Below are 21,184 nucleotides of genomic sequence, written 5' to 3' on the forward strand. Positions count from 1 at the left end.
TTGAATGTCAAGGAGTAGCGGTTAGTTTGTGTCTTATCGGAGATTGCCATTGCCTGATATGTGTGTGTGGTCTGAATGTTACTTGCCAATTGTCAGCCCAAGCCTGGATATTGTCCAGATCTTGTTGCATTTGAACATGAACTGCTTCAGTATGCGAGTCATGAATGCTGTTGAATGTTTATGATTATCAGTAAACATCTCCAATTGTGATCCTATGATGGAAGGAAGGTCATTGATAAAGCAGTTGAAGTGGCTGGGCCTAGGACACTACTCTGCAGGAGTTCTGGCAGAGATGTCCTGTAGCTGAGGTGACCGACCTCCAACAGCTACAACGATCTTCCTATGTGCCAGGTATGATTCAAACCAGCACAGAATTTGCCCCCAATTCCCACTGATAGCAGGTTTACTCAGGTTGCTTGAAGTCATACGTGATTGAATATGAACCTGACGTCAAGGGCTGTCATTTGCACCTCAAATTTAGAATTCAGCTCTTTTGCTCATGTTTGAACTAAGGCTGAAATGAGATCAGGAGTTGCGTGGAGCTGGCAGAACTCAAATTGGGCTTGTCACTGTTATCAGGAGGGCTAAAGAGAATTAGCTTTTGCTCGAGGGATTCCAGAACAGTAATTCAAGGGCAGCACCCAAGAACCAATCCAAGCTTGGAGGCTGCTTCGAGCTAGCTGTCAGAGTCAGCATCCTCTCAAAAGAGAGGAGGAGCTGAGTGATTGGCAGCATGCCACTCATCTTTACTTTTTCTGCCTTATTATGCTGAAATCACAGCAGCTGTTATGGGAGAGATAAAATTGACAAAATGTTCTAAGCAAGTGAGCAGGCAGTGCAGACAGCATACGAGGATAAAAGTGTTGTGGGCTGGAGTAGGTGAGGGAAAATGATGAAGATGTTACAGGCAACTGGTGACAGTAGATTATGAGCCTTGTTGGAAAGTGGGTGAAGTATCAGAGAGAAGATTTGACAATCCTACCGAGTGGAGAAGGAGGTAAAGGACATGATATTCTTCCTGTGGTACTGTGCGTTCCTCCAAATGGCTCAGACTACTTTACGCATGTGGCAACCTTGGATCAGACTGGCCTGGTCTTATGTCCAGCCCTCCACTCCCAATTGTGAGGGAAATGAAATCCCAGTTGTCCACTACTTCATCCAGAAGGAGCTCTAGGTCTCTGCCTGAAAAACAGGGGACCAATTTCCCTCTGTTTGCCATCTCTAGGACAAATACCAGGAACTATGCAGGGCAGCAATGGGCTAACAGTACTTGTACCCAACAAGATTTTAAAGCTGGCCTCTGCACTGAGGATGTCCATTCTATGATATGGAATAGCACTTGGTAAGATAGGGCAGAAAATGGGTGTGATACTCAAAGGGTGAAGTACAGCAATTAATGTGACAAGTTTGGCAAGATTTGGCTAGAAATCTCCAATCAGTGCACCAATCCTGATGTGATTTACACTTAGCCAAAAAAAATGAAGATTCAGCCCTAAATGCTTAAAGGGATGAAGGAATTTAAAACAGTTATGATCACCAAGGAAAGGAAGATGAAAAGAAATATTAAAACTATAAGAAAAAATGTTGACAGGCACCCAGGACCTGATAGATATTTTCCCCTAAGGTGTTAAAAGAAATGGCTGCTGTGATCCTAAAAATTCCCTCAATTTTAGAAGTGTCTCAAAATTGTAAAAGAGATAGAGACAAAGCAAGGAGCTATACAATAGTCAGCTTACCATCTTTCATACAATACATGCTGAAACCCATTAATAAAGTTGAGGCAGGACAGTCAGAAAATCTAAATGCAATCAGAAAAGAGTCAACACGGTTTTGTGAAATTATATTTGACTGAGATCTGCAGGCTAGGTGGATCAGCCATTGGAAATGCAGAGCTACCGGGATAGGGTATCGGTGGTGGGTCTGGCTGGGATGGTCATTTGAGGGTTGGTTTGGACCTGATGGCCTGCCTCTACACTGTAGGGATTCCGTGATTCTAAATTATCAGATAGATTATGAATTTCCAGAAGACATTCGTAAGATGCCATATCAAATGGTCACCACACAGACAAAACATATCATGGGCTGAGGGTTGATTTGTTGTCAGAAAGCAGAGAGTAGGTAAAAATGGATAATTTTTTGCTTGGCAAAACAAAAGTGAAATGCCCCAAGTATAGTGTTTTAGGGCTCAATTATTTACAATCTATAATTAAGAATGGGAAGCTCCACTGAATAATACTGCTGCAATTTTAAACATGCACATGGAACAGAAGGGTGCAGAGGATTTCAGGCTGATTCAAGTACGAGAGACATCAGAATAGAGATGCACTGAATGAGAAATGGACCTGTTCTGAAGGAGTAACAAGACCCTCAAGGATCATCCTTGCAAAGTGTGGAAGCAGCTTCTTTGGGTGCAGAACTCTTGGACTCTGGAGCCAAAAGGATCTGGCAACAGTGCTACAAACAAACACAGTCTATGGGCCTCATTCATGACAAAACTGTCAGCCAGAAAGTGTCTTCACATTCAATCTAGATACTCCATCTCACTCACATACTTAACAATTCCATGACCCTCAAATCCATCAACTACTGCTTCTATATAACCACCATTCAGGTACAGTAGCTACGTCAGCCAAGTACTTCATGTCAGAGTCATTGATATTCTTCCCTCTCTCTTGCAGGCCAAGTAATCACATTGGAATGGAACCCTGTAGAACCAAGAAGGGTCAAGAATGCCTGCATCTCTTGAGCACTATGGAGGAAACAGCTTTCAGGATTGGGGTCCAACTGTGAGAGAGCCCTTGGTATCCAAGTACCTGAGAAATCAGAGCAGAAAAAAACTAGTTTTGTTTCAGTCGTACTCCTAATCAGCTTACTCACCCGGATTCTGCTATTTTACATGATCATTAAACATGGATTGCTTTGCACCTGACATAACATCCTACACATCAAAGCTTTTGTATTTTGACATGATTGAGTGTTTTCAAACACCCAAAAATTATCACCTCTTCAGCCACATTAGTTCGATGAAGAGGAGAGAACAGTATGACACAGATGAAAAGGCCTGGTTACCAGATCTGACACTCCCAGCCACTGGGTCAGATACAGTTCCTACCTTGCAGGTTACGACAGAGTTGGAATCAGCACACGGTTGCAGTGCATACATGTACTAAATCGTGGATATGGCTACTTTGACAGATCACTTGATGAGTTCTGTTGCAGAGCACCCCAATAAACACCCACAATGGGAGTTATCTAGATAAGCATTTATGGGTTTGTGGACATGTTGGTCATATTGACCAGTCTGCCAACTATCTGTCACTAGCATGAAGCATGAAGGAATTTAGCTGTAATTTGCTATGGGCATGGCACACAGCTTACCCTCTGCAGCCTCTTCTCTATTTCCCTGCTGTGCTGCAGACCCAGAGGCATTGCCATTGCTGACATTGCAGCATTTGCAAGGAAAACTCAATCTTCTCTTCTCCCTATAAGGTTGTGGCAACACTCAGAACTAACTGCAAATTCTCGAAGAATACTCCAAAACAGTTCAGAATATATTGCACAACTAAAAACAGAAATTGCTGGAAAAGCTCAGTAGGTCTGGTAGCATATGTGGAGAGAAATCAGAATTAATATTTCAGGTCAAGTGGCCCTTCCTTCTGAGCTAGGACTCTAGCCAGTGGGAGTTTTCTCTGAATTCCCATTCATTCCAGTTTTGCTAAGGTTCCTTGATGTCATGAACAAAAACAAAGCTGCTTTGAAAGCTCAGCAGGTCTGGCAGCATCTGTGAAGAAGGAAACAGAGTTAACGTTTTGGGTCTGGTGACCCTTCCTCAGAACCTTGAGGTCATACCTTTGTCAACTGTATCTTTGATGCCAAGGGCAGTCACTCTCACCTGGAGTTCAGCTCTTTAGCTCATATTTGCACCAAGGCGATAATGAGGTCAGACGGTGTGACCCTCAAACTCAAACCGAGGACAGGTAATCAGGTTATTGTTCAGCAAATGCCATTTTGTAGTTCTGTTGATAACTTCTTCCATCACTATGTTGATGACCAAGAGTAAACTGACAGAATGTTGATTAGTCAGGTTAGATCTATCCTGCTCTTTGCTCAGGACACACCTGGGCAATTTTCCATTTTCTGGGTAAATGCCAATATTGTATCTGTACTGGAACAACTTTTTTTGCATTCAACAGGTTGTTCATGTATGTGCTAACTTTTGCCAGATAGGTGCACAATATTCTGCTGCAGAGCACGACAGGGCAAGTGCTGAGGTCCAGAAGTTGTAAAAGCAGTGCCCCAGGCAGTAAGATAATAAAATGTGAGGCTGGATGAACACAGCAGGCCAAGCAGCATCTCAGGAGCACAAAAGCTGACGTTTCGGGCCTAGACCCTTCATCAGATATTGTCAGTGTTGATTGATAGGCACAGACCAATCCTAGCACCCCCGAGTTGACCTACTTGAGGTTGTACATCAAAATGAACACTGGGACTAATTATTTGTATTTTGTACTAATGTTATAAAAAAAACTACTAATAAATCCATCTAAAAATAATTTTGGTACTTACTTTTAACTCTGACAACTTGTCAACATATACTTGTTTAGCTTGGTCTTCTCCATCTTCATATAACCAATTTTCTGTCTCAGACAACAATACTGAAAATTGTTTCTGATCCTGCAATTCACAAATAGCTTATTTCATGAATAAACAATACAATATCACATGACCAATTCACATTTCCCCACCATACAACTAATCATGCAAGCAAGATATAACACTAGATTCAGCTCACCAGATTTTTCCATAACTTTGTTTTATACTAATTTCAAATTATTAAAGTGAGACAGCCCCAAATTAAACAGTTATGTTAATTTCACCTTTTGCCAAGTTTGAGCTTTTAATTGGAAAAACCTTGAAAAATTTCCCAGGAGGGTGAAATACGAGTACATTAGATAGGGTAATAAAGATGTCTGTGTTGGTTTGTAATTTAATAAACTATTTCATTTCTATTTGGGAAAAGGAGAGAACACTGAAGTTGACATTGTGGTGGTAACTATTAAGTGGTTAACCAGTGGAATCTGAATATAGGTTTATAATTGTAAAAGTATATGCAGGGAGATATCACTCTAGCCAGAATAAACTTTGCCTGAATACAAGAAATTTGTCACTTTATATATATCTTTCCAGTCATTCTGTTATTCGAATTTCAACCTTGTCAGTGCAGAATCATATAATAAACAGATGCTTCCATTCTTGGGTATCTTCATTCACCCAAGAATAGTCCCTCAACTTGTCCTAGTGTGGCTGACTTTGGTACTGTTTGCTTAATTCTTTGTTGATTTTATCCACCCATCCCCTTCCATCTCCTAACCAGTTAATCCTTTATTCGATTCCAAGGCCTTTCTGGAAGATTCCTGTTCATGTTGAACCAGATTCATTTTGGGAATTCTGATCTTTTAATTCTACTGTGCTCATGGGAATCCTTATTTAGCTCTTACAGTATCAAAGGGACAGTGACCATATAGATACAAAACGGAGATGACTGAAAGACAAGTAGGTAGTGGTGAATAGCTAATCATTGCCAATGAACAGGTGGCACAAGGACCACTACTTTCTTCATTCACATCAATAATCTTGAATTAGGTATACAGGCCTCAAAACTTTGAAGTGTAGTGAAAGGTTGAGGAGTGTGATAAATTTCATGAAGATACAGCTACTAATAAATCGATTATGATATTGGAATTCGTGCAGCATTGGCAGATGCAGATTAATGAAACAGTGTGAAGTGATATAGTTCGGCATTTAGAACAAGGAGATACAATATGAAGTATAACGATCAAATCCCACAAATGGTGCAGGAATAGAAAAATGTAACATGAAGTGAAGAATGTTTAATGCTTAACAAAATAATTGCTTGACCTTAATTGAAATTTGTTCAAATTTGAGCACCCTACCTTTTAGGAAAAATGTGAAAGCTTTAACGATGGTGCAGAACGGATTTAAAAGAAAGGTTTCAGACATAAAGGACTTCAGTTATGTGGATAGATTGATGAAATTGGGGTTGTCCTTAAAGAGTGGTTCCAAAGGAAATTCAATAGGAATATTCAGCATCACAACGAGGTCCAAGTAAATTAGATAGAAATAAATTACTGCCAGCGGGATTTGAGTGCTCTTATTATTGTTACTGGTATCATAATATAAAATTGCAAAATCCCACCAAATGAATAAGAAAACAAAAATGGTGATTTTTTAAAGACAATTTAGTATGTCAATCTCAAAGCCATTACAACAGTATTCAAGCTTTTGGGTGCAATAGATATTTAATCTTCAACCTCAAGATGGGTAGTGGGTTTTTGGAAAATTCCGATCTTTGTTAGATACCTATTGGAAGAAAGTGACTATAGAAGCATAAGCTTCATTGTGGGGCTTGGAGGGTTGTAGTTGGGCATGCCAATTTCAAAAAGGGGTTGGAAGCAGGCAGAGAGAATGCTGGGTGCTGAGGTAGATCGTTTAACAGGCTTAGCCCCAGCTGGAATACAACGTTTTGCGCATGTAAACCAACCCCTGCCACATACTTGGCTTGGCATTTAAATCTATTCACACATCTGAACTGTAGGGAGAAAACAGCTTGACTCAAAACGCTGTTTGGGTGACTCTTTGGACAGTCAGTGTGGTCTTGCTGGACTGAATGGTCCATTCCACACTGTAGGGATTCTATAATCTTTGAAAAGCTTTCATGAAACTTTGAAAATTATGACTAGGATACTCCTTTCTCTGCAATGAAGCTGGCTAAGTCAAGAGTGCAGGATGCAGGCTTGAATTCAAACAAGTTCACATCCTTAAAATGCCCTGGTGAAAATTAGAAACCCCAGGACCGGGTCAGGAATCCTAGAATTGAAATCTTCATGCTTTTTTCAGCCTGGCAAAAATCCAGGTAATAAAAAGTTTAATTTTAAGTGTAAATAAGAGGGGCACAGTGGCTCAGTGGTTAGCACTGGTGCCTCACTGTTGCGGCAGGAACCTGGGCTCAATTCCACGTTTCGGTGACTGTGTGGAGTTTGCATGTTCTCCCTGTGTCTGCATGGGTTTCCTCTGGGTGCTCCAATTTCCTCCCACAGTCCAAAGATGTGCAGGATAAGTGGATTGGCCATGCTACATTGCCCATAGTGTTCAGGGAGGTGTAGAATAGGGGGATGGGTCTGGGTGAGATGTTCTGAGTGTTGGTGTGGATTTGTTGGGTCGAAGGGCCTGTTTCCACACTGTGGGGATTCTATGATTTATGATCTAAATTCATGCTCCCAGTGATTAGCTGCCAATGAATAGAACGTGTTATGAATGCAGAGCACAGTAGAAACTCAGCAGGCCTGGCAACAGTTGAAACAGAGTTTGCACTTTGAGCCTGGCATGACTTCTTCAGAACTCTGCACTTTCAATGTTCCCTTTCTGAAAGGCTCTCTCTGCTCTGATGTAGCTTTTTCTACGCATAGCTGTTCCCAGTTCAGTTTGACCAGATCCTGTCTGATCATAACACATCGATCTGGCATCTTGGATAGAACAGTAAACTAACCTTAGTACTGATGAATTTTTCAAAAGGCCCACACAGTTTCTCTCTGAAGTCATATATATACTCTTCCACTGCATTTTTGGCATGACTTCGCTCCTTTTCCAACTTGTCCTGCATGATCATATCACCCTGTTTTGAAAAAAATGTGGTAAATGTGGCTGATAGCTGCTGTGAATAATTGTTCTGACGACTCAAAAAAAAAGCAAATTGGTCCAAACAAATTGCACAGAAAATTCAGTCCTTCATCAGGTTAGTATAGTACTGTAGAACATAAAGTGTTCCTTCCACATAGATAAGACCAGATTTTACATCGGTTATCCAATGTGTTCCTTTCTCCGCACCTTTGAGACCAAGGAATTCAGCCGACTCTCAGCTACCTGTGCAACTAAGTAATGCAGAGAAGCTTTTATTAAGATGATCTCAATGGAAATGCATGTGGCCAACCTTTTACTATGAGCTGGATTAAATATCAATGAATTTGTGACCTACAAATTCTTGTTAAAAATCCTGCTAAAGAAAGTGAGGAATTTGCAAATCAATTCATCATAATTATTCAAAATTCTCTAAATCCAAGGCTTCTACCTATACATTAGAAATGTATCTTCCACATTATTAAAAAAAACAAAAGAAAAGAAAATGCTGCAGAAAACAATCAGGGGAATGTTCTAAGTTGCAACAATGACCTTTCCCTCTGTCATAGGATCAGAAGTGGGGATATTTGTTGATAATTGTATAATGTTCAATACCATTCAGAATCACAGAATTGCTACGATGCGGAAGAAGGCTATTCAGCTCACTATGTCTGGCATTTTAACCTAGTCCCAATCTCCTGATAGTTCCCTGTAACCTGAAGCATTATTTCTATTTAAATAATGTTTCTATTTAAATAATCATCTAGTACTCTCAAATGGACCTGTCCCCTGCCAACTTTCAGGCAGTCACACTTCTTTGCAAGGAGCTTCATTGTTACTTACCTGTCTACTCTACCAAATTACCATTTGTCCTTTTTAAGTTCCATAAAATAACTCCAGAGAGGCCGGTATCCCATCACCAAGTCACTCATTATTTACATGGGCACAGTAATTGACCCTCCAGATTCCTCACAGCCAGCTCTCAAGCTGGCCAGAGCATCTGACCTTCCTGTTTATATCTGTCAGCCAGGGTTCCCTGATTGGATCAGATTAACAGCCCCAAATCAGGGAATACATAGTCTATGAGATCCACCTGGCTGACCTCATTACAATTATTATATTCTACATTGTATTTCTCAATTCACAATTCTCTCAAATCCTGTGTCATACGTAAGCTTTGAAATTGGGCCCTAAATATCAGGAAAAACAAAAAAATATTTTCCATACTGATACTGGGGAGCTCCACTAAAAGCCTCCTTCCAGTCAAGAAAATACCCATTAGCCATTACTTTGTTTCCTATCCATTAGCCAATTTTATAACATCAATGGATTAAAAACAGAGAGCAATTTTTCAGGCTGGGAGAGGTTTGATGTAAGGTATGTGTTCATTTTGATTTTGAACTATATAGGATTTATTTGGTGCATATAAGGAGGTTTAATGATTAAGTAATCATTATCTGGAACCAGTTTTTTTTAAACTATATGAGATTGTGTGTTTTAAACCTGTAACCGGAATTTGTTTGAATGCAAGAATTTTATGATTGGACAGAGTCAAAAGCAATAACTTATTTTCAATATATAAGTGTCAGGAATATTTAATTTTGCTCAGTGAAAATCTCAAAGCTTGGAAAGCTTTTGATTTTTAGTTTGCAGCAGTTCTGTTTGAAGCAGATGCAAGAACAATTTTATCCTGAAGAAAGGAAATAGTTTGGAACACGTAGGTAATAGTTTTTTCAGCGCAAGGGTTTCAGTTAGAAACTCCATTCCAGGAACTCTAAAGCCAAGGAAGTCTAAACTCAGTTACATGACTCAAAAAAGGCCAAACTCATAATTGGGAAGAGAAAGAAACAGGTATGTCAACCTAGTATCAGAGATAACGGGAACTGCAGATGCTGGAGAATTCCAAGATAATAAAATGTGAGGCTGGATGAACACAGCAGGCCAAGCAGCATCTCAGGAGCACAAAAGCTGACGTTTCGGGCCTAGACCCTTCATCAGAGAGGGGGATGGAGAGAGGGAACTGGAATAAATAGGGAGAGAGGGGGAGGCGGACTGAAGATGGAGAGAAAACAAGATAGGTAGAGAGGAGAGTATACGTGAGGAGGTAGGGAGGGGATAGGTCAGTCCAGAGAAGACGGACAGGTCAAGGAGGTGGGATGAGGTTAGTAGGTAGATGGGGGTGCGGCTTGGGGTGGGAGGAAGGGAAGGGTGAGAGGAAGAACCGGTTAGGGAGGCAGAGACAGGTTGGACTGGTTTTGGGATGCAGTGGGTGGGGGTGTAAGAGCTGGGCTGGTTGTGTGGTGCAGTGGGGGGAGGGGACGAACTGGGCTGGTTTAGGGATGCAGTTGGGGAAGGGAGATTTTGAAACTGGTGAAGTCCACATTGATACCAATAGGCTGCAGGGTTCCCAGGCGGAATATGAGTTGCTGTTCCTGCAACCTTCGGGTGGCATCATTGTGGCACTGCAGGAGGCCAATGATGGACATGTCATCTAAAGAATGGGAGGGGGAGTGGAAATGGTTTGCGACTGGGAGGTGCAGTAGTGGAAATGGTTTGCGACTGGGAGGTGCAGTAGTGGAAATGGTTTGCGACTGGGAGGACTGCACCTCCCAGTCGCAAACCATTTCCACTCCCCCTCCCATTCTTTAGATGTCATGTCCATCATGGGCCTCCTGCAGTGCCACAATGATGCCACCCGAAGGTTGCAGGAACAGCAACTCATATTCCGCCTGGGAACCCTGCAGCCTAATGGTATCAATGTGGACTTCACCAGTTTCAAAATCTCCCCTTCCCCAACTGCATCCCTAAACCAGCCCAGTTCGTCCCCTCCCCCCACTGCACCACACAACCAGCCCAGCTCTTCCCCCCCACCCACTGCATCCCAAAACCAGTCCAACCTGTCTCTGCCTCCCTAACCGGTTCTTCCTCTCACCCTTCCCTTCCTCCCTCCCCAAGCCGCATCCCCATCTACCTACTAACCTCATCCCACCTCCTTGACCTGTCCGTCTTCTCTGGACTGACCTATCCCCTCCCTACCTCCCCACCTATACTCTCTCCACCTATCTTCTTTACTCTCCATCTTCGGTCCGCCTCCCCCTCTCTCCCTATTTATTCCAGTTCCCTCTCCCCATCCCCCTCTCTGACGAAGGGTCTAGGCCCGAAACGTCAGCTTTTGTGCTCCTGAGATGCTGCTTGGCCTGCTGTGTTCATCCAGCCTCACATTTTATTATCTAGGTATGTCAACCTAGCCAGCAATGCCCACAAATGGTAAATGAATTTAAAAAAAAGACAGTAACTGGACAGTGTGAACAATTTAACTCAATGTTGTGGCTTTAAAGGTTGCAGCCACAGTAATAAACGGAATTGATTTAGATTGAAAATCTTTATTAACTGGACTTTGTACACGTATGCCTATACACAGCCATGATGTACACCTCAAAATGATGCGTTGCAATAGAAATTTGCCCTCTCGATGCTTATTCAAGATTCTGAGATGCTTTTTAATTTGCACTGTGGTATTTTGTGCAATCTGAGAAAAAGCAAGCAAACAAATCCTATAGTCTTCCTGGCCAAATAAAGAAAGGAAATTAGAATGTCAGAAACTTTTGAGGAAACCTGTTAATGAACTCTTGGAACTGCAGCAGTCTTAAAAGCATCCTACAAATAAAAATTGCAGGATGTTTGGAAAACCTGTACTCCAGATTTGTTGCCCATAAATCCTTTATTACCTACTTCCAATATGCAATCCTGTAAATTTCAGGGACATATTTTCCAAGGCATACATGGTCTCATTCACTGTACTAAGCTATACTGCATCACACTGAACTATATTGAAGATTACTCATCAATTATAAAATATAATAGAATTGTAAAATAGTGTATCATATACTTTGTTGCAAGATTTCTAATGTTTTACTGCTCCAACTTGCAACCATTCTCATATTTATCAAAATTGTCTACATAAACCAAAGAAAAGCACTAGCCTAAGCAACGGTCCTTGTGATTATCTTTAAATCTTAAGACTGTTTTTAGCTAATATGCTATTGAGTCCTTCATGTCCCTTGATTCACCTTGTTCTGAGCTCACTCATATGGGTATGATGCTGTAAACAGGCTCTTTGGACATCCAAAAAAATTGCCTTTCCTATTTGTTACAGAGATAGTAGGAACTGCCGATGCTGGAGAATCTGAGATAACATGGTGTAGAGCTGGATGAACACAGCAGGCCAAGCAGGTCTGGACCCGAAACGTCACCTTTCCTATTTGTTATTTCTTCAGCAATTTAATAAGGTTTAGGATCTGTGTTGAATATAATATTTTTAGCTTCTTTCAATTTTTGTATTACATCTTTGAGTTACTTCCCTTAAATAAAGAGGTAGTGATTGGATGATTTCCACATATTACTTACCTCTTTTTCATAATACATGTCAAGCAAATCTTTCCCAAACTGCCACACCAGTTTAGTTTCAACTGGAAGATTAATAGTCTTCAACTTAATTTTTGGCTTTTTTGGATCAGGAGGCTGATCAGTCTTCTTTTCAGTATTGGACTGTGAGTACAAAATCCAAAACAAGTGAAATGAAATACAGCAGTTGCAACACCTTTATAACCATTATATATTCTACTCGTCTCCATCTCCTACCATATCTGCAAAAATACCTTGCTAGGAATTTTTTAAAAACTTTCACAACAACCTAGCCATTAATTTACCTTTCAGGTTGGGATTAACTTTTAGGAAAGTGACCTTTTATAAAAGCCACTTTAGAGAAGGCTGTACATGGAAACACAAGAATATGATTAAATTGGCAGGCAAGCATAATTCATCCCATGAAAGAACAGGTGCACAAAATATTAAACAAACTACTTTAAGACCCTGAAATAAATCAATAAAACAACAAATAATAACTAGGTTTTCCTAACTCCTACAGTTATACAGTTATGGAAACAGACCCTTCAGCCTAACTTGCCCATGCCAGCCAAATACCCTAAATTAATTTAGTTCCATTTACCAGCATTTGGCCCATATCCCTCTAAAGCCTTCCTATTCATATACCCATTCAGGTGCCTTTTCAATGTTGTCGTTGTACCAGCCTCCATCACTTCCCCGGTAGCTCATTCCATTTGCGCACCACCCTCTGGGTGAAAAGGTTGCCCTTTAGATCCCTTTTGAATCTTTTCCCTCTCACCTTAAACACAAGCCCTCTACATGTGGGCTCCCGACTCTGGGAAAAACACCTGGGCTTTTCATCCTATCCATGCCCCTCATGATTTTATAAACCTCTGTAAGGTCACCCCTCAGCCTCAGGGAAAATAGCCCCAGCCTATTCAGTTCTCTCTGTAGCTCAAACCCTTCAATCCTGGCAACATCCTTGTAAAACTTTTCTGAACCCTACAAGACCATAAGACATAGGAGTGGAAGTAAGGCCAATCGGCTCATCAAGTCCACTCCGCCATTTAAATCATGGCTGATGGGCATTTCAACACCACTTCCCTGCACCCTCCCCGTAGCCCTTGATTCCTTTTGAGATCAAGAATTTGTCGATCTCTGCCTTGAAGGCATCCAACATCCCGGCCTCCACTGCACTCTGCGGCAATGAATTTCACAAGCCCACCACTCTCTGGCTGAAGAAATGTCGTCTCATTTCAGTTTTAAATTTACCCCCTCTAATTTTAAGGCTGTGCCCACGGGTCCTAGTCTCTCCGCCTAACGGAAACAACTTCCTAGCATCCACCCCTTCTAAACCATACAATATCTTGTAAGAGAGAGAGAGAGATAATGGGAACTGCAGATGCTGGAGATTCCAAGATAATAAAATGTGAGGCTGGATGAACACAATATCTTGTAAGTTTCTATTAGATCTCCCCTCAACCTTCTGAACTTTAATGAGTACAATCCCAGGATCCTTAGCCGTTCATCATACATTAAACCTACCATTCCAAGGATCATCCGTGTGAATCTCCACTGGACATGCTCCAGGGCTAGTATCTCCTTCCTGACGGGCCCAAAATTGGACACAGTATTCTAAATGGGGCCTAACTAGGGCCTTATAAAGCCTCAGAAGCACATCGCTGCTTTTATATTCCAACCCTCTTGAGATAAACGACAACATTACATTCGCTTTCTTAATTACGGACTCTACCTGCAAGTTAACCTTTAGAGAATCCTGGACCAACACTCCCAGATCCCTTTGCACTTCTGATTTGCGAATTTTCTCACCGTTTAGAAAATAGTCCATGCCTGTATTCTTTTTTCCAAAGTGCAAAACCTCACATTTACTCACATTGAATTTCATCAGCCATTTCCTGGACCACTCTCCTAAACTGTCTAAATCTTTCTGCAGCTTCCCCACCTCCTCAGTACTACCTGCCTGTCCACCTATCTTTGTATCATCGGCAAACTTCGCCAAAATGCCTCAAGTCCCTATCAAGTTTCACAACATCCTTCCTGTAGCAAGGAGGCCAGAATTGCATGCAGTATTCCAGAAGTGACCTAACCAACATCCTGTACAGTCTCAACATAACCTTGCAACTCCTATATTCAATGCACTAACCAATAAAGGTAAGCACACCAAATGGATTTTGGTAATCCAAGATGGAAGACAGGAAAAAAATACATCTGTAAGAGCTGCTCCTTTTGAGGAAGTATTGGAACTGATTTCCTCTAATTCTAGGAGCAGTAATTACTGCTTTATATGTTGTTGCATTGTTTTGGAACTTTGGAAAAACAAAAGAGATCAAAACAATAGCTCTTTAAAATAGAGGAAGAGAAATAAAGGCGGTGACCACATAGGAAGCGAATCAAACAGAGAAATAAACCGGCACAGCTGTCTGAACCAAATGATTGCACTTCTGTCTCAAGTGAGAAATTCAAGCTACTAGTGAGCACAATTTAGAAAACTGCTTTGAGGTTTGCTACATGTGGATGTGCCAGTTCGCAGTTAAGATGATCTAACCTGAGTTCCTATTTTAAGAGGACCAGGAATTATCTTGGCTGGCATTCATCCCTCCATCGGGATAATGGTCAGTTATTTTGACTGCTCTTTTTGATTGGGGCTTTGCTTTGACAAAATGGTTGCCACTTACTTTCTGAAACAAAACTCATTATTTTGAAAATAGTAACTTGACGTAAGGAATAATGCAACACAGAAAAAGACTATAGATTTTGTTTTGGCATTTCAAACAGCAATGAGGTCAGCACTCTTAGGCAGTATTTACTTGTTGAATGAAAGCTCTCTTTCTCACATGATCTCTGGATCTTTTGCCAATCACCTTAAAACTGTGCCTTCTGGTTATCTAATTTTCTGTCACTGGAAACAGTTTCTCCATCTTAACTAGTCAAAGGCATGTGATTTTCCTAAACACAGGATTATAGATAAGATGCTGAAGCCAGTCTACTGTTTTACAGATGTTTAACATAACTCCTTGTGATTTGTACTCTGGCTTCATGCCATCTTCAAGATTCAAAATTGTGCCCATACCACAAAGTCCAATTTAGTCATGGATATCAGAAACAGCAGAGGTCCTGATAGTGACTCTTGCAAAGCTCCAACATATATCACTTTCTGTGTTAAGAAGGAGACTACCATCGCTTAAGGTACTTTGTATTTGTGCTGCTGCTACTCTTTTCATCTCAAGGACTACAATTCTCTAAAATAAAAATACTATGTGGTACTTGTTGAGATTGTGTAACTGTGTCATGTGTCCCTAGTTTTTTTAGCTTGATCTAACACTTCAGTGTTTGGTATTATCATCTATCATTTGATCTTCAGGGGTTTATGAAGGTAACTTAAGTCAAAGCTTTTGCAATAATGTCATGCATGGGACACGGTAAGCATGACTCTTGCACAAAAGACTTCAGTTTAATAGGAAGACCTACTTCTCTTTAAAATTCTTGCATGTCTTGTCAAAAAAGAAAGATTGAGCGTGCTGTTGTAATAAATAAACTTATCAACTGCCAACTAGTTCTGGACATGGACTAAGAATTGAGATCCACAATAGGTCTTCTTTGGAATAGGCCAATACATCCTGTGCTATTCATAATGCACAAGTTACTGTATGCATCAGAGAACAAGTCCATACTATATTGACGTGGCAGCTAGTACACAATCATCAGCAACCAGAAAATTACAATGTCCTAGGAGACCTTAGTTTTACTTGAAACTTGAGCACAGAATCATAGAATTGCTACAATGCAGAAGAAGACCATTCTATGTTGTGACAACAGGTCTCTGACCATTTTAATTTAATGCCACACTCCTTCCTTTGCCCGTAAACCCTACAAATTGTTTCCGTATGGCTTCACATTCATCTAATAGTATTAATCATGGAAAATTATTGAAGGTAGATTTGTGCTAAAGAGGGGCAAGTGTTGGCAGGTGGCCCATTCAACTGCATGAATGAGTGGGTTAGAGGTTTCACCATTATTCAGGTCATATTCAAACATACCATCATGGAACTGTCAAACAATTATGATTTTCTGTTGGCAGATAAATTTCCAAAGGACCCTACTGGCTGTCTGTGTCAAAGACCCTGATGAGGTCAACAAACAAGATGGAGGTATATGTTCAATTTTCTGTTTTTGGCTTTTCCTGGAGTTATCCAAATGCATCAATTCCATTTGTCTTCTCTAACAGCTTATCAACAAAACAGCAGTCATTGATTGCTTCTTTATTAATGAATGAAGGCCAACTGATGGTGTGGTTAAAGTACTTTGCTCATATTTCTAGAGTTCAGATTTCTCCACCCCCGTGACTAGTGTTGACCCATCAGCATTGAAAACTGGTACTGAACCTGTAGACTGAAGCTTAAGCAAACTTCACAGCATTGTAGAATCTCTTCCAGTTTTCGTGGTCTGTCTACAACTGAAGCTCCTTTGATTTCTGATTCAGCCAAATATCTTGCATCTCTAGGCATGCACTGGACTATCTTGAGGGTGTCTTGCTAAGCATCGTAATTTGATAGTGACGGATTTCCAAAGGTAAACCATGTGAAAGCAATGTTTCTGCTCCAACTGTTTCTGGATACCTCATTATATTCATTGAGCCAATCCAAATATTTACAAAACATAAAAATAAATAGTGGAGTACGCTATATCCCAAAAGATCACCCAGTCATCCTCAATAAGTTGGGTGTTCATTTTCAGTGGAGACAATAAACTCTATACTTTAAGAGAAAAATTAATTCACGACTGCCTGTTTGAACCTTGGGGCACTTCTAATAGTCACATCTTGAGTCAGCTAGACCCACAGATCAAACTTAAACACTGAAATCTAAGGCAGTGGTCAATTCAGCAGTCATCACTGTTTAGGCACATTCTATTTTTCCCTCTGCTTACTGATGATCCAGTTCTTTAGGAAATCATAGAAAGTGGATGCATCGAAAACACCTTGTTGCAATTAATCTTGTTGGTCATTAATAACTCATTCTTAGGGTGCAACTATGGCAAGAGGAGACTACTGGTTTTACAAATCAGGTTTTTCTCATTACCTCCTTCCCACAGCTGGAGGTTTGCACTAAGTCTTGCACTGAAGTCACCAAGAATGATTAGTTTGTCTGACTTTGGCACAGTAAAATGAAACAACAGTGGTCATCATGGAACTTGTGTTCAAATTCGCCTCAGTAGGCCTTTGGTAAAGATGAAAAAGTTAAGCTGAAATTGCTTAAATTGGCAGATGGAGCATGAACACCCTCATGGATAATGCCAGAGCAAAAAGACCAGAGAAATCCTGAATCTATGGAAGACAGGCCAGTGTCTCTGCAAACTCTATCCTTACTTCCCTTAGAAACTTAGGAGATGCTGTTATGATGATGACTTCATCCATTTTAAGCATTCCCAGCTTTTCTGGTCCCTACTTTTTAATTTTTCCTCATCTAGTAGTTTAGCAATGTCCTTAATAAAAATCAAAAGAACTGCGGATGCTGAAGAAGGGTCACCGGACCCTAAACATTAACCCCGTTTTCTCCACCACAGATGTTACCAGACCTGCTGAGCTTTTCCAGCACTTTGCTTTTGTGTCAGCAATGTCCGTATCCACTATAGCTTTGGAAAAGTCACCTTCTTTGGTGAACACCAATCCAAAGTACTCATTCAGTACCTAAGCCAGGCATTCCATGAATAGATTTTTATTTTGGTTCCTAATTAAGCCCTCCGAAATGTTTTACAATTGATGTGACTAGTAAACCTCAAAATCCCAGTTTATGTTAACCCACATGCCATGAAGCATTTTGCAACTTTAAAGGCAAAGAAAGTCACAAAGGCATATATGCTACTTCTTAGCAGTCAGAAAGGAGATGAAAATAAAATCTGATTATGCCAAATGGCTTTGCAATACAATGCCAGACTGCATTTGGGATTATGATGTTTCACTATGATAATCATATTTCATTTGCATGCATAAAAATATATAAAAGAACTAGAATACCCAAATATACTGAAAATTACATGTTGACAAATTAGAAGCCATATATCATAGAGAAAAGGTACAAACACATGAAGAACTAAATATTATAGATAAACTAAGTTTAAACTATTTGAGCTGTTAGTGAAATGAATATATGAATACAACCATATTTTGTAATGACATTGATAAATAGGTACAACAGTGATCATTTACTTTGCAGGTTGTTTCAGCACTTCCAGTTTTATTTTCTTCTTGCTCCATTTCGGGGGAAGGAGATTGTGGAGATTCTTGACCATCTAATTGTACTTGTGGCTTAACTTCAGTTGTACCAAAGTCTACCTGATTCTTGTTCTGAAATGAAGTGAAACACAGGAAAAAAGGTGCAGACTAAACTAGGCCAAACTATATATACTCCCCTTAAGAATGAAACAGAAACATGGGTGACATTTTGGACTGTAGAAAATATCATCATACACAATTGAAGACAGACTCCAAAAAAAACGCAACAGACTTAACAGCACTTCTTCAAACCACCTGCATTACTTAAAGGGATCATGAATTACTTTTAGGTTAATTATTGTTTGACTTCTTCTGGTTATTGTGTCACTACTGCAAGTGTTTATATAGTATATGGAGGAAGTTCAAAGAAGGGTCACAATGCTAATTTCTGGGATTAAGAATTTATCTTTTGAAGAAAAAGGATGAGCAGGTAAGCCTCGTACTGGTTGGAGTCTAAATGAACGGCAAGTGATTATACAGGAACAAAGTTCTATGCTTACTTGACAGGGTAGGTGCTGGCAAGGTGCCCCCAACTATGGCTGAGTCTAGGATTAGGGGCAGAATTTGGACTGCTGCAACTCAGAATGCATGGCAAAAATCTGGCTGCATAGCTTCTTCAACATGTGCAAAATTGGGATTGAAACCAATGTCCCAAAAGCATTAGCCAGTACTTGTCCAGTGACAATCCCACAATTCCACTGTCACCCCAGGTGGCAAGCCAAATATTTACAAAAATCCTTCTGGAATGAATCAGCTTTAGTTTTGAGACATGGCTCTACATCTAAAATTTTCTTTCGAAGTATATAACAATCAAAGGTTTAATTTTTGGTGATGTGATTCACATCCTGGAGAATAGAGAAAATGACATTTAACTTTTGCAGGCAGCAGCAGTTGTTGTAACGTCACACACTAAACAAAATCATTATTATAATCTTCATAACGAGTAAACATGTGGGACAATATTAATAATTTGAATGTCATGTTCTAAGCAGATATTAAAGAACTTTGGTGGTACCTCATTATCTGAATGGAGACCCGTAAAGTCAATAAGCTAATAGGGAAAAGCCACGATAAAATGTATGGGCTAAATCTTATGTTCTTTTTGTCCAAATGTAGATTGCATCACTTATTTGGGGGGGAATTTTTGCCGAAACCCAACGGGTTTTCTCACCTTCTCTCACCCAAATTGATGGAGCTTGATTGGTAATTCATGATACGTCTTATGTCAATTTCCACCTCATCTTAACACGCACCGTTCTCAAATCAACACACCACTAAGCAGATATTTGCCAAAAAGGTCAACATCTCTATTGCCTGTGCCATCTTTAAAAGCTTGCTGTGCACTCAAGCAAGCATGCTCAGTCCGAAGGTGCATTTTCCCGACATTTGCCACAGATATAGCAGATGGGGGAAATCGTCGCCTCACTTTGTAGGCATGGGATTTGGAGGCCTACTGGATGGAGGTGGTGCAAACGCAGAACACTTTTCCAGAGAAAAGTGGAAGCCACAATGCCAGACTGTGTCAGTTTGGTCCAAGGTTACCGTAGATTAGAGGAGAATTAGCTGTCTGTAGAATGAACTGCAATGTAGGAAGAACGTCAATGTCCTTTTCTAATCCACAAGCTAAGTGCCATCATTGTCTTTCTGATACATAACCTCTATCTCTGCTAGTGCATCCATCTCCCATCAAGGCTCATGCTCCACCTCTCTCACTACTGCCTGCAACATTTTCTCTCACTTGCTCTCACCCAGCCCATTCACAACACCATCCGATACCACCACCCCTGTATGCCCTCTTACACTGCCTGCTCACTTTCTTGGATAACTTCCCACCTGCAGTAAAAGTAACAGTTGTGCCACACAATGCAATCTCCCATAATACGTGCACCCTCAACATTGATGTCGTTATCCAACATGGGAGATCCATCGGAACGGTGCACTTAATTCACTATGTGTCAGATCCATGTTGAGATTTCTTGACATCTAGCTTGATTGGTGCATTCAATAAGAAGGCAAGCTGAACATTAATGAGGCAAGTTGGGCCTTTAAGACATTTAACAAACTATAATCCCCTTAACTGCAACTTACAGTTTCCTGGTTAGAAACTCGACAGGTTGTTTACTGAAAGCATAAAAGGCGATGCAAGATGATCCCAACATAGAGGCAGATCTCAACAGACATCTCATCTGATTCCGTCACAAATCCCACCCTAGCCTACATTGCTCAGATTCCTATAAAGATTCCACCCTGAGTTCTTGTCAATGACTAACATCTTAGGGAACCCATCAGTAAATTACAGAAAGTGGTATCACCTGGACAATCATCACCCTTAAGAAACCAACCATTTATTAACATTAGGTTATCAATCTAAGACTAATGTACTGTGCATGCGTTAGCAAGCCAATTAGGAGTCAAGAATACCACGATCATACTGCTGGTTAGTGGTCAGCAAGGGCTAATAAGTCATAACTTTCAGCAGCAAGGTGTGTAGTAACACAACAAGTTCATGCACCTAGTCAGCCAGAAGATGCAAGCAGGAGTCCCTAAGTGAATCAACTGACCTACTACCTTTGAGTATCATTATTTTATACTTGATGAGATAAATTTGATAATTCCTATGAGACTTGTGAAAACAATCATACCTGGCGCATTCTTGTAGATAATCAGCAGTGGAGACCTTCAGATTGGCTCTCTCAACTCTGTTTGTAATTTTATTTGATTGAGGTCAAATTAAACATTCTGGAACTTAAGCCACAATTAGCTTACAATCCATGTAACTAGAATCACATCAAAATTTATGGGGAGAAGATT

The 21,184-nt window shown here is 40.4% G+C and overlaps 1 protein-coding gene across 5 annotated transcripts in view; it reads right to left on the reverse strand.

Annotated features, from left to right (window-relative positions):
* The window catches only part of hsph1 (heat shock 105/110 protein 1), a 99,931-nt gene that overhangs the window by 3,376 nt on the left and 75,371 nt on the right, over positions 1 to 21,184 (reverse strand). For all 5 annotated transcript variants that reach the window (XM_059646700.1, XM_059646699.1, XM_059646701.1 and 2 more), the window contains 4 exons: positions 18,308 to 18,445; positions 12,103 to 12,243; positions 7,568 to 7,693; positions 4,567 to 4,674 (listed from right to left, as the gene is read on the reverse strand). In XM_059646700.1, coding sequence (XP_059502683.1) covers positions 4,567 to 4,674; positions 7,568 to 7,693; positions 12,103 to 12,243; positions 18,308 to 18,445 — 513 coding nt within the window. The remainder of the gene's footprint in view (positions 1 to 4,566; positions 4,675 to 7,567; positions 7,694 to 12,102; positions 12,244 to 18,307; positions 18,446 to 21,184) is intronic.

Source organism: Stegostoma tigrinum, chromosome 6 (assembly GCF_030684315.1).
Source record: "Stegostoma tigrinum isolate sSteTig4 chromosome 6, sSteTig4.hap1, whole genome shotgun sequence".
NCBI classification, from domain to species: Eukaryota; Metazoa; Chordata; class Chondrichthyes; order Orectolobiformes; family Stegostomatidae; genus Stegostoma; species Stegostoma tigrinum.